Source organism: Prinia subflava, chromosome 19 (assembly GCF_021018805.1).
Source record: "Prinia subflava isolate CZ2003 ecotype Zambia chromosome 19, Cam_Psub_1.2, whole genome shotgun sequence".
Classification (NCBI taxonomy): Eukaryota; Metazoa; Chordata; class Aves; order Passeriformes; family Cisticolidae; genus Prinia; species Prinia subflava.
In genome coordinates this window covers 6,590,044-6,602,273 of record NC_086265.1, presented here as the reverse complement: position 1 = coordinate 6,602,273, position 12,230 = coordinate 6,590,044, and the positions used below count along the sequence as shown (strand labels likewise).

The 12,230-nt window shown below is 47.4% G+C and overlaps 1 protein-coding gene across 20 annotated transcripts in view; it reads right to left on the bottom strand.

The window, feature by feature from the left end:
• Positions 1-12,230, bottom strand: part of FBRSL1 (fibrosin like 1) — a 499,827-nt gene that overhangs the window by 18,922 nt on the left and 468,675 nt on the right. For 12 of the 20 annotated variants that reach the window (XM_063415668.1, XM_063415674.1, XM_063415671.1 and 9 more), the window contains 3 exons: positions 7,124-7,520; positions 5,310-5,563; positions 735-970 (listed from right to left, as the gene is read on the bottom strand). In XM_063415668.1, coding sequence (XP_063271738.1) covers positions 735-970; positions 5,310-5,563; positions 7,124-7,520 — 887 coding nt within the window. Of the gene's footprint in view, positions 1-734; positions 1,223-5,309; positions 5,564-7,123; positions 7,521-12,230 lie in introns of all 20 variants that reach the window. The other 8 variants (XM_063415670.1, XM_063415679.1, XM_063415685.1 and 5 more) reach the window with 3 other exon arrangements.

Here is a 12,230-nt window from a genome sequence, read left to right as displayed (position 1 = left end):
GGAAAAAAGCTCAATCCTGTGCTTTCAATCTCACACAGTAATTGCCAGAAATGGGGAGAGAGTGCGTTTTAAAGTACTGACAAAATCCATTTGTAGCAGATCCCTAACAATTTTGTAACAGCTGCAGCAAAGTCCCATTGTGTTACAAGCAAATTCAATGACCAAATGCTTATTACACGGCCAGGAGGATTTCTCCCAGCAGAACCAGCCACACACAAATTAGTGCTTGTTGATGTAATCAAGTAATAAAATGCCTAAATCAATACAGATCAGGTATTAGGAGGAAGAGGGACAGAACTGGTATCAGATGAGATGCTGCACTGTGGTGAGAGCTCTGGGTAAGCCAGCACAGTCTGCCCTGCACACAGCAGTTGTGGGGACAGTGTTTGGGGCTGGAGGCCCCCTCCTGAGGCATCCTGGTTGGTGTCTTTTGATGTGTCAAGGCAGCTGGCTCTGGGAAAGGGGGAATAGAAATACCCAGCAGGACACATGAAAAGGAAACTAGGGGGATTCTGGACTTGTCTCGTGGGTGCTGTATCTGCTCACGGGTAGCAGCACAGGGGACCAGGAGGCTTGGTGTGGGGACTCTGGGTGGAAAGGGGGTCCCTTGGGGAGTGCTGGCCTCCAGGCTGGAAGGGCAGGGACAGCACACCTGGCTGAAATGAAGAGGGCTGGGTTTGGTGCGACAAGAGCGGGTTAGGCTTTTTGACCAGAGATGCTCTACTTATCCTCACATTTTGGGCTGGGGTACGCACCATGGGAGGTGCAGAGGGCGGCATGAGCGGCGTCTGGGGCAAGCTGGATGGAAAAGGAGTGAATGTGTGCTGGTGGGTGTGTTGGTGCTGATGCGTGTGTTGGTGCTGGTGAAACTCCGCTCTCAGCAGCGGCACCGGGCCAAGTGAGGCAGCGGCCCGGTCCGAACTCTGAACCAAAAACCGGTTGTTCAGCTCTTGCCTGAGCAGTTCGTGATCTAGAGGAGAGAGAGAGAGAAAAAAAAAAGACACAGAGGCCCGTGGGCCTGTGAGTACCACAAAGACGGAGGAGAAAGAGTCAATATTCACCTGGCATTCCCTGTTTCTGCAGGTCATGCTGTGGTGGTTTTCTACGTGAGGACTCATTGGTGGAGGTAAGAGAGATGCCTGTGACAAAGTACCAATCAGAATCCCCGAATGAGGCTGGCAATACATGATTGGTTGGTTGAATGATATCAACAGGCTGGTATCTAAAGACAAGAGAGAACACCATGAGTCATCACAGCAGAAAACATCATCGGGGCTCGCACTCCGCCCGCGCCCGCCCGCCCGCGCCCGCCCCGCTCTGTCCTCCCGGCACCTGCTGCCACCGAGCTGTGTCTGGGAACGTGTCCCAGAGGGCCAGCCTCACTCACCTCTGGGATCACACCTCAGAGATCCAGCCCCACCTCTGGGATCACACCTCAGAGATTGAGCCTCACCTCTGGGATCACACCTCAGAGATCCAGCTCCACCTCTGGGATCACACCTCAGAGATCCAGCCCCACCTCTGGGATCACACCTCAGAGATCCAGCTCCACCTCTGGGATCACATCTCAGAGATCCAGCTCCACCTCTGGGATCACATCTCAGAGATCCAGCCCCACCTCTGGGATCACATCTCAGAGATCCAGATCCAGCCCCACCTCTGGGATCACACCTCAGAGATCCAGTCTCATCTCTGGGATCACACCTCAGAGATCCAGCCTCATCTCTGGATCACACCTCCCAGGCTCACAGGAGCTGCACCTTCCTGCACCAGCGAGGTGCTGGGAGTGCCCTGGGGGCCAGCAGCTCACTTCAAAACAGGCAGTACTGACCTTCATCCTCTGGGCGTGTGACAGTCAGACACACACACACATTGAAAAGTGATGTGTGTTAAGCTCTGACGTGCACGTACTTCACAGGTAAGGTTTTGATAAGATCTGTGGTGAGATAACCGTGGGTTTGGGTGGCTGGAAACTGCCTGCTTGGACATCCATCCCTGTGCCATCCCCCCTTCTCATGCAATGACCAGAAACATCTATCCTGTAAATCAAACCCTTCTTTGCGGTATGGTTTTTTTGAGCTCCTACAAGCAATAGCAAGCAGTCCTTTCTTCAATCTGTAACAGGCTGTAATTCTTGTTTTTTTGTCATTGCCTCCAGGCTTTTCTCCTCTGAGAAAATACTGAGGAGGAATCAGCAGGAAGAGGACAAACATTGAAGTGGCTCAAGATCTCATCAAGGTTGCAACGACTGCTGAAACAGAATGTTCCACCATATGATGTGGTCTCTTCTCAGCATCTTCCTCTGGAATAACAACTTGCATTGAATGTGAACGTGGTTGAGGGCAGGGGAAGACACCAGTGCTTCAGAAATGATGTCACTCAAGACAATAAGAACCAATGCCCACTTCTCCAAAATGTCTGCTGGTATAACAATTCAATCTACCCGTGGCTTTGCCTAAGAGCTTCAAACAGGGATTAGCATCCAACATGTTATATATTTTTTAAGCAAAGACCAACCTGTGTCCCCAGCTGTGGATGACACACACCCAGTCCTGACTGATCTACTTGCTTCTGAATTTACATGAATCCACTTCTTTCACTGTAACAACCCCTTTAAACTACGGCTCTGAATATAAAGGGGTAAAAGAACACTTGCACTTTAAAGTTTTGTTTCATGTTCAGCAGGGATTTCTTTCACTTCAATTTTTTACAGTAACATTAGAAATGTCTAAATCAATCACTTTCTAAAGTGACATGGTTAAGATCTTTAAAAACAGGCACTCTGATGGGGAACTTCAAGGTCTCTACTACCACTTAGAAGCCTACAATTGAAAGCAAATTTTGGGTGCCTAAGTCATTTGCTTTTCAGTAATAAATGTACTTCTAAGAGGAGGTACTGTGTACTGCTACAATCCATATAATAATTAATACAAAAGCAGAAAGTATATATATTTGTGATACTGAAGGCACTGGAGCAAAAGAGTCTATAATGGCTTCTCCTTGGATTGAGGAAGTAAGAAAAAAACTATAGGTTGAAAGCATTTAGATCCAAAACTTAACCTCTTTAGAGGATATGAGCACGACTTCATGTGTGTGTGTGTTTACGCTTTTAAATCTGGCATGACTTAAAGAAACTGAATCCTTCTGTTAGCATCAAGATAATCCACTTTTCTGGAGGGAGAGAAAAGCAAGTTGGCAGCTGTAAGTGCTCTGATATCCAATTTCTTTAAGAGACTGGAAGTCAGACTGATAGATTTGCAGCTGGCTCCAGCCCATAGCCCTCTACCACAACTTTGGCCTCCGTCAGCAAAGGCCTGGAGATGTTTGGAGAAGCTGTGTGGCACTCGGAGGAGTGGCTGCTCCATAGCAAGGATGGAATTGCAAAGGAATAGCCCTGCTCTGTGCGGGGCTCTGAGCAATGTCTGACTCAGAACTAAACTCCTGTACCTGCCACTGATGTCAGGTGCAGTCACAGCCAGGAGCAGGGTGCATGAGCAGCCCTTGGGCCCTGTGAACGCTGTCCTGAGTGCACACACGAGCTGGGCATGGCACACAAAGGTCACTCCTGCTCAGGAGAGGAGAGACACACACCACTGCTTCCTCTGTGCACCCTGCATGAGGGCAGCCCTTCAGCACATGGCAGAAGCCCAGCAAGGGTTGCTCCTAAGTTCCTTGTCTTAGCTTTAGCTTTCAAAAGGAAAAAATGACACCAGACGCGCATTCTTGTCTCGCTCTTCAGGGCTGCTCAGCAATATCGTTTGCTTTTAAGGAAGTTTTATGTGAATGACAACAGAAGCTCCTGGCTCTGCAGCACTCTGTATTGATTTTATGATGTGCCACTTTGCAGGCATTTCATATAGTGCAGACAAGAGGCATTTCACTGTCTGCAGGGTTAGACACCCAGACCTTTCCCTCCACTAACTTAGGCTTCTCCTACTTAAATTGCAGGAGAAATCCTTTTAGTAGGAGCAAGACTGTTACTGTTTCCTGGCAAGCTGCTAAATGTGAATAGGTCACTTGATCTTGCATCTCCTGAAGTTAATGGTGAAAACATACTTGCTTTCAGTGACTGCAATATCATGCTTTTAGTGAGCCTTTGCTATTTCCTTTTGCAGTGCTTTCAAAGCCTCCATCACAGTAGTCCTTTGCCTTAAACAGGGGAAGCAATGAATAGGTCTCCCACAGCACTGCCAACATCTTCCCAGCCATGTGGTTGAAATTCTAGATGCTGCCAGGGCCCGTGACAGCCGCCAGCTTTGGCCTATGTGGTCCTGTCTCTGGTGGGGAACCCACAGCACTTTTGTCCATCATCGTTCTCAGACCTCACTTTGGACCGATTCGTACTTTTTTTTTGACTTGAAGTAGTAATAAATAATGAGACATTATTTAGCTCCTGGAAGCAAAAAAGGGGGATCGAAGACTATCAGACTTTTTCACAGCAAATCTGTGATTTCCTTATTCCTTTAACTGACTTCATAGGAAACAGAGAGTGTGTTTTTTGCAAAATGCTTGTCCTGTTTAATCCCTGCTGAGTTAGTTGTGGAGTCAAATGCCAGATCAAAAGGAGGCCCCAGCAAGTGAAAGTTGCTGGGAAGTCTCCAGCTGCCAGGGTCTCTTCCAGGGACAGCTGCAGGCTAATGGATAAGCTATAAACAGGGCATTTAGGGCAGAAGTGACAATAGAATGGGGGCCAGGGTGAACAAAGGAAACTTTTTAAAAGGATGCAAAGACAGTGAGAGTAGAACAGCAGAGCTTGTCAGCTGAGCTGCCTCTGACAGAGCCATGGGCACAGAGCAATTGTGCTGCTGCAGGCAGAGGATCCTGCTCTGCCAGCAGGATGTGCTGCTGGTCGAAGGATCAGGCAGGGGATTCAGTGAAATTCAAGCTTGGTTAGAACAACTGTAGAAACAGTATTTTTTTCTTCAGTTCTAATAGAAGCAGTTTTCTTTGGAGAGGGGAGAGAGAAGGGGAGAATGGCAAACTGTGCATCGCTTTTCTGTTAATCTAAAAAATGTCTGATGACTGTGGAATGCCACACTGGACAACTCATGCCCTGAACAGGATGGGTTCTTTTTTTTTGAAGCACCTGGTTTGAAGACTTCCTGTAGGAAGCTACAGTGATGTGCCTACAATCTCTCATCTGGCAAAGCACGCCAAGGTCTCCTACCTGTTTCACAAGCACTGTCACAGTTCCAGCACACACTGAAGAGGCTGTGCCAAGGTATTTCACCTGCCCACCAGCCAGCCCATGTCTGCACACCCTCCAGTGCATGCACAGCTGATTAGCCCTGGCAGAAGAAGGGACCTACCCGCAGGGTGCCCTGGTATCACGAGGCTGTTGGTGGGTAACGCTGGTGGAGGTGGCAGCGTGGGTGGGGTGGCGAACATGGCCGGATGGTGCTGGTGCTGGGTCTGCGATCTGAGAGAGAAGGGCGAGGTAGCAAGGTTGGAGATGGAGAGGGGCAGAGCCGGGCCGGAGGAGTGGTGCGGCGGGATCTGCGGGGACAGCGGCAGGTGCTTCGGGAGGCTGATGCTCGTGGCACTGCTAGCACTGCTGCTCCGGCTGCAGAGAGAGGGATGGGAGGGAGGCAGAGAGACAGAGAGCCTGTTACAATACAGGAGAAACAGGGCAAGAAATACATACCACAAACAACACACCTACGGAACATTGGTCTCCCCAGGCTGATGCTTTTGCTTGTCTTAATGGCAGTGGAGACAGTTAACGAATCTTAATGAACGCCTCCAACAGGGCAGAACGGGCCTTGGGCTCTCTGGAGGGACATTTCCTCCAGTGCTACAACCCTCAGAGCTATCTCTGAGTGCTGATGAAGGCCACAGAGGCAGCTGGATTTTGCACCCTGAAGGAGCCTCTGATGACCTTGCAGTGGATCCTTGTGACCAGAGGACACAGTGACACCAATTTCTTTTTCTGTTGCTCTGGGCGTGCAGAGCTGCACAGCACAAGTGACTGGGACCTCACTGGATCTGCTGCACATGTGCTGTGCAGTTGTAGTCACACCAGCATGCAAATGCACACCATGCTAATAATATTTCTCATAGTAATTTGTATTTTACATCTTCTTCTATTATTATACTCCATTGCAAGTGATCTAAGTTTTGTGGGCTGAAACACTATCACTGCAGTTATTAGTTCCGTAATTCCCACAATACTGAGTATCTGCTCTAAGCTAAACTTCAGAGGGATCTTGAATAGTTTGAAATATTATTCAGCATTTATACTATGGTGGCATTTACAGGGTAAAACCACAACAGAGCTTAAGTATGCAGGATACTGTGAAATACACATTAATGGCAGCTCTCTGTATTCATATTCTGACCTTTGTGCAGTCAAATATTATGCTTTAAATCAGTTTTCTCATCTTGTTTAAACTAGCCTACCTCTTGCTTGGGAGGCAAGGCATGTTTTCTGTACCAGCAAAAAGACTATATACAGGTTCCAGTTGACTGATTAAACTCCTTTCTCTAGAAACATTTTATCCATACCATTTTCACCCACCCTTCTTACTGGATGAAGGCAATTTAAACAGCAGAGCTAAGCCTCCTGCAAGATCTGAACATGTCAGATAGAAGCAGATTTATCAGCCCACATGGGAGCCCTGGTCTCAGGGACACACAGTTTTCCAACACAGATCACAGGATATTCTGAGTTGGAAGGGACCCACGAGGATCAGAGTCCAAGACAGATATCCCTCTTTTGAAGCTGGTGAGCCAAAAATCCTGATAACCATGAGCAATGGAAGCATTTCTGAATATGGAACAAAGGTGTTGCTCAAACTCAAACCACCTTAAATTTCTCGGTCAAGAACTAGCCAGCTCAGACAAGACCATGCAAAACCTTACTTGAAACTGGACTGAAAGGAACACGTGCCTTTCTCCCAGGTGTGCATTTATCACCTCATTTATCACGTTTCAAATGCACTGATCCACCACAGCTGGAAAAACCAGCCTGGAGTTAGCTCATGAATCCAACATCCAAAGTATGGATGGAGAGCATCTTACCCCAGGTGAGTGCTCGCCCTGCCCGCCAGCAATTTCTACCCATTTGACAGAAGCTTTAGCCCTGCAGCAGCCTGAGGGTGACGTGAGCATCCCTTCCCCCTACCTGATATTATTGAGTCCGTTGTGGGCCACCTGGTGATGCACTTGGTAGTTGAGAGGTGGAGGGATGTGGCTCGGAGGCTGGCTCCGAAGGTCCGGGATTAACTGCGGCTGCGACTGCGGCCGAGGTTGAGGTTGCGACTGCGGCCGAGGCTGCGGCTGAGGCGTGAGCCTGGGTGGTGCTGGTGCTGAAATCACGGGCTCCTTCTTCAGCAGAGGGCTTGCTCTGGCACTTGATGTGGGCGCTGAGGAAGTCGAAGTCACAACGGCAGCGACTGGCTGGGGGCTGGGGATGGGCAGGGCGAAGGGCACGTCGGTGCTCAGCTCCCGGCTCCGCTCTAGCCCAGACACCTTGGGGACATTGGCTGCTTTCGCTTCTGGCTTGTCATTCAAGGTGGGACCTGATGGAGCAACAAGAAAAAGAACAAAGCGCACGCTGAAAGGTTTGAGTTTCTTTCTCTGCTTGGTAGAACACATGCCTGGGAGCAAAGAAGTCATGTTTCAGCTCGTGGGAGCGCCGTGGGAGCACTGCTGCTCCAAGATGGATGTGTGTCTGAGTCTGTCCTTCCGCTGCCCTTGACTGGCCAGCTCACAGGACTTCTAGCATGTGTGCAAGAGACTTAGCTGTCATCAAATGAATGCATACTGCAGAGAACACACAGCTTTGTGACTTCTTCAGGGGCCCGAGGTTATGTACAACAGGAGTGGGAACATGTCTCAAGTTACTGCTGCAGTATTTCCTGCTCGATGTAAGTTTCATGTTCATGAAACACAGGTCTCATCATTGAGACATTTCATTTTCTCAGTGCCCTTTCAATGTGGCCCACATCAGATTTAGGCTCAACTCCAGCTACAATGCACCATGACCTAGGCAGCAATCCTTCATGATAACCCTACCTGTTTTCTAAGGATGGAGACTACCTGGGATCTCTGTAGCAAACGATGGGACAGCTTAGCAGAGAAACTGTGATGCTGCTGTCCCCTGGCCACACACTTGTGTGGAAAACAGAACAGAGAATGCTGGAAAAATCCAGTCAGAAGTTCAGTGGGCACCCAAATGTAGTCCTGCTCCCTCTGAACAGTGCAAACATCTGTATGCCTGGCATGCCAAAACTATTAGGAATGCTGCAACCTTGCAAAATGCACCTAAAGAGAGAATTTCATATGGAATTACTCCTTCTGTGGTGCCAAACCCTGCTATTTTTCATAATTAAGCTAAATAAAGCATCCCAAGGAGTTAAAAGGCTGGAAAGGAAAAAGGGAGGAAAGAAGAGATCTGTCAGATCAAGCAGTATCCAAAAGGTTGAAGACAACTGAAAAGACCAACATGAAAGCAATTCAACTCCCACTGTAACCCCCTTTTCACCCTAATCTGTGAATCCTTGAGTGCACACATACCCACAATTACAAGAAAAGCTCTTCATGGGCTACAAGACCTGAGGTTGTTGGTGTGTTTCACACACACACATCCCACTGTGCACACACAGCACCTCTGACTTTTAGGAGACACTTCTGTTACCCACCAAAACGTGCTGGGGGCTGCCTGCATTTTGCTGCCTTGCAGACACGCAGGAGATGCCACCTACACTCATTAACACGCTCCCAACACCCTCACAGACAAATTCCACCTTTGAAATTCTCCCATCTCATCAAAGGACCCAGCCAGTTCCTGATGTAGGAGGGTGTGGAAATAACACACAGCACACCCCATGAGCTAATTCTGGCTCTGCAGATGCTCTGACAGTGTTTGTGAACCAGCCCATGTGAGGCCAGAGTCCCCAGTGCCACCATGCTGGCACTGGAGGGGAAGAGGACAGTGATGAATCAGAGCCTGCAGCACAGCAGCTCATGCTCTGTACCCACGTGGTGATGGCACCTCCTTCCTTCAGATAAAAGGCAGCTTCCCACACTGCTTCTGGCTCTGCTTGCACTCTCACCAATGCACCACTCCCCTCATCCATCAGTCAATCAGCTCATCACTGGGTATGTATAAATTCAGAATGTGAGGACGAATGGAAACATATGAACTATATTTATCAGCTGAAAATGTCTTGAGGTCTTGGGGCCTCAAAGGCACAAGGAACAGGAACAGAAGCCTTTCCAAACATCAGTGTTTTGGCTGGCAGCAAGTACTATCAACACTGTACTTTCCAGCACCCTAAATATCTTTACAGGTTTGACACAATGTCTGGAGATCCTAAATTACTCTCTACAATAAATATAAGCCTCTCATTTCAGTGAATTTCTTTATCAAATATGAATTCATGCATGACAGGTAACCTGGTTGTGAGATGTAGCTAGACTTGGTTCCAATGCTATTTAGAATTTATTTTCCAAGCCAAATCCTCAATGCTCTTGCGCATTATATTTTTTATAATGCCACCTATGTTTGTAGATTTTCCTCAGATTTTACTGCTAACAGCTGAAAAATTGTCATTGCCTAGTCAAGCCAGGGCTCCCCACACTGCATTTTGGAGCAAGTGTGTTCACAGCTGTAGATTCCACTATTTTTCAGGAGGTACCCATTAAAAGCAATTGGGTTTCATTCCTGAGCATAGGTTTCCTCAGAGCCCATTAGTTCTTTGCATCCAACAGGCCTCCTCCTACAGAGTTAAACTTCATATTGTGTAATTATAGGCAATGTAGACTAATGGTGTATATTCAAAACACACTGGCACCACAAAAGTTAGTTGAGTAAAAAGTCAATTAGATCCAAAACAAATCAATAAAGTCCCACATTAAAAGCAGCTGTTTGACCAGTTTTATGCGCAACTATTGATTCCCTGTGGTTTCAGCATTAGTTCTCATTTGCAATTTTCTCAAAGCAAAAGCTCAGGCTCCCTTGCTGACTGAATTGACCAGCCAAGCCTGGTTGTGTTAGTTAGCACTAGGGGTACATGACTAATTCCTGCTGCCAACTTCCATCTCTCAGGATGCAGTACTGCAACGTTTTTGCGTTTCGCTCTCGACAGCAATGAAAATATCCACAAGCCAGTTTCCCCCTTGTCAGAAAAGCCACAGGCAGGAGTGGGAGTATCTTCTCTCCTTTTGCAGCCATGTTGCACAAAAGCAGAAGAACCAAGAAGGGAAAGAGATGATGTGAATTCATGGGCAAGAGGGGAAAAACATCTGAGAAGCAGTCCCCAAGCCTTCTCAGCCACCACACAGGAATCCTGGTGTTTGGTGACTTTGTCATTTCTCCTCCTGAGGGCTGCAATGAACACATGGAAGTCTCTGAGCTATCTTTCCTGAAATCCCTCAGAAAGTTAATCTTAATGATTTTAATGAGGGATGTTGCCCATTCTGATCCCTATCTCAAACTTCGTAGTTTCTCTGCAGGAAGCTTGAATATCCCTCCTAAGAGAAATACAAGCTCTGACCAGGCTGACTGCTGCACACATGTGGAAATATCCCAAGGAAAGCAACCAAATACTCCCTTTTGTGCAAGCTGGATCAGGTTGCATTGAGATCCTTTCAGAAGTTTCTGTTCTCGGGCTCCTAATCCAGCCCTCCTGAGCAGATGGACCCATGGAGCTGAGCACAACTGCCCCAACAAAAACACAGACCCACCCGACCACACCACAACGTTCTAGAGGCAAAAATGTGTTTATTTTTACCGAGTCCTAGAGTAATTTTCATGCTTAATGATAACAGGCTGAGCCAATTTGCCTAAGACTTGACAGTCAGCTCCAATAATTCAACCTTAATTAAACCTGAACGCATGTCAGTTCAGCTTGTCCCTTCACAGGAAATCTGACATTTGTAATGATTCATGTTCCAGCCATGCTACGGGAAGGCTGGATCACATCTGCCACTCTCTACCGTGCACAGCGCTACCCCTTTTGAGCATGCCAACTTTTGTTTATTTTCCAACCAAACACCTTGGACTTCTTCCATTGAGAGGTTTTCTTAAATGAACAGACAGTGAAACATGTCCTGATCTCACAGGGATGAATGATGACTGAGTGTGAGGGACAGGGAAGAAAAGGCTGAAACTGCTTTAACAAGAAAAAAACCCCAACAACGTGGGATTAGTAATGCTTGCCTCCCTGATAAACTAATTTGTTCATTTGGAGTGTTGCAAAATGTTAACCTCCCTAGGTCTTGGGCTACATCCAATTCCAACTTCAACTGGTAAAGAAGAAAACTTAATTTTTAAAAGCACAGAGAGCTTTAGCTCCTGCTGTGTAAATCTGTAGAAACCAGAGGTGAAGTTTAAGGGAAACCCTGAAGTCAACAACACCTTAAATTACTGTATTAAGGGTGCTTCAGGAGGAGTTACCTGAAGCTGACAGACCATCAGCCAGGACCTCCTCTGCAAGTTTCCTGAATTTTGAATCTGTGAGTGGAATAACTGTGCCCTGCCTGTCCCCAGGGCTGCACAGGGTGACATGCCTGCCAGTGTGTAACTACACGGCACTGCAGGCTAAGCACAATACAGAAAGTCCCAGACACAAATTAAACGTTTGTGTTACAGGAATTTGCTTTCAAGCTGATTAAGAGTAGCTCAAGTGCAAGGGATTAAACATGTAAAGGCTGCTTTGAGAACTCCAATAAGCAGTTACTGTGTTATACAAACAGTACTTAGGGCAACAGCAGTTCCAGCCCTGCCTCTTGCTCTTTGCAAGCTGCTGGTTGCTGCTGAAAGGGGACTGTCAACACACGTACAATGTGATTGGAAATAATCTAATCTTGCTTGCACGCCTTTCCTTTGTCTCTTGAAAAAAGAAAAGTGGAGTCATTCAGACGTCTTTCTGCAGCCTCCCTCTGCAGTCTCCCTTGTTGCATTCAAACAGCAAGGGTGATGGGGTGATGTGAGAAAGAAATTCCTCTCCTACATCCATCAATGACATCTTTACCAATGGCAATTTCCCAAGAAACACAACAACCACCATCTGTAGCCCATCTATCCGCCCTGTACATATCCTTGAAAACAGACACAGGCCAGACTGGCTACGGTGAACCCTGCTCCATATTCCAGCAGGAAACGCTACAAAAGCACCACCACAGGAATTACACATGGCAAGGAGCTGAGAATTTCAGAGTGGGTTGATGAGTCCCAGAGAAGAGTTCTGAAGCACCAGCAAAGGGAACGAGTAAAGAAGAGCAGG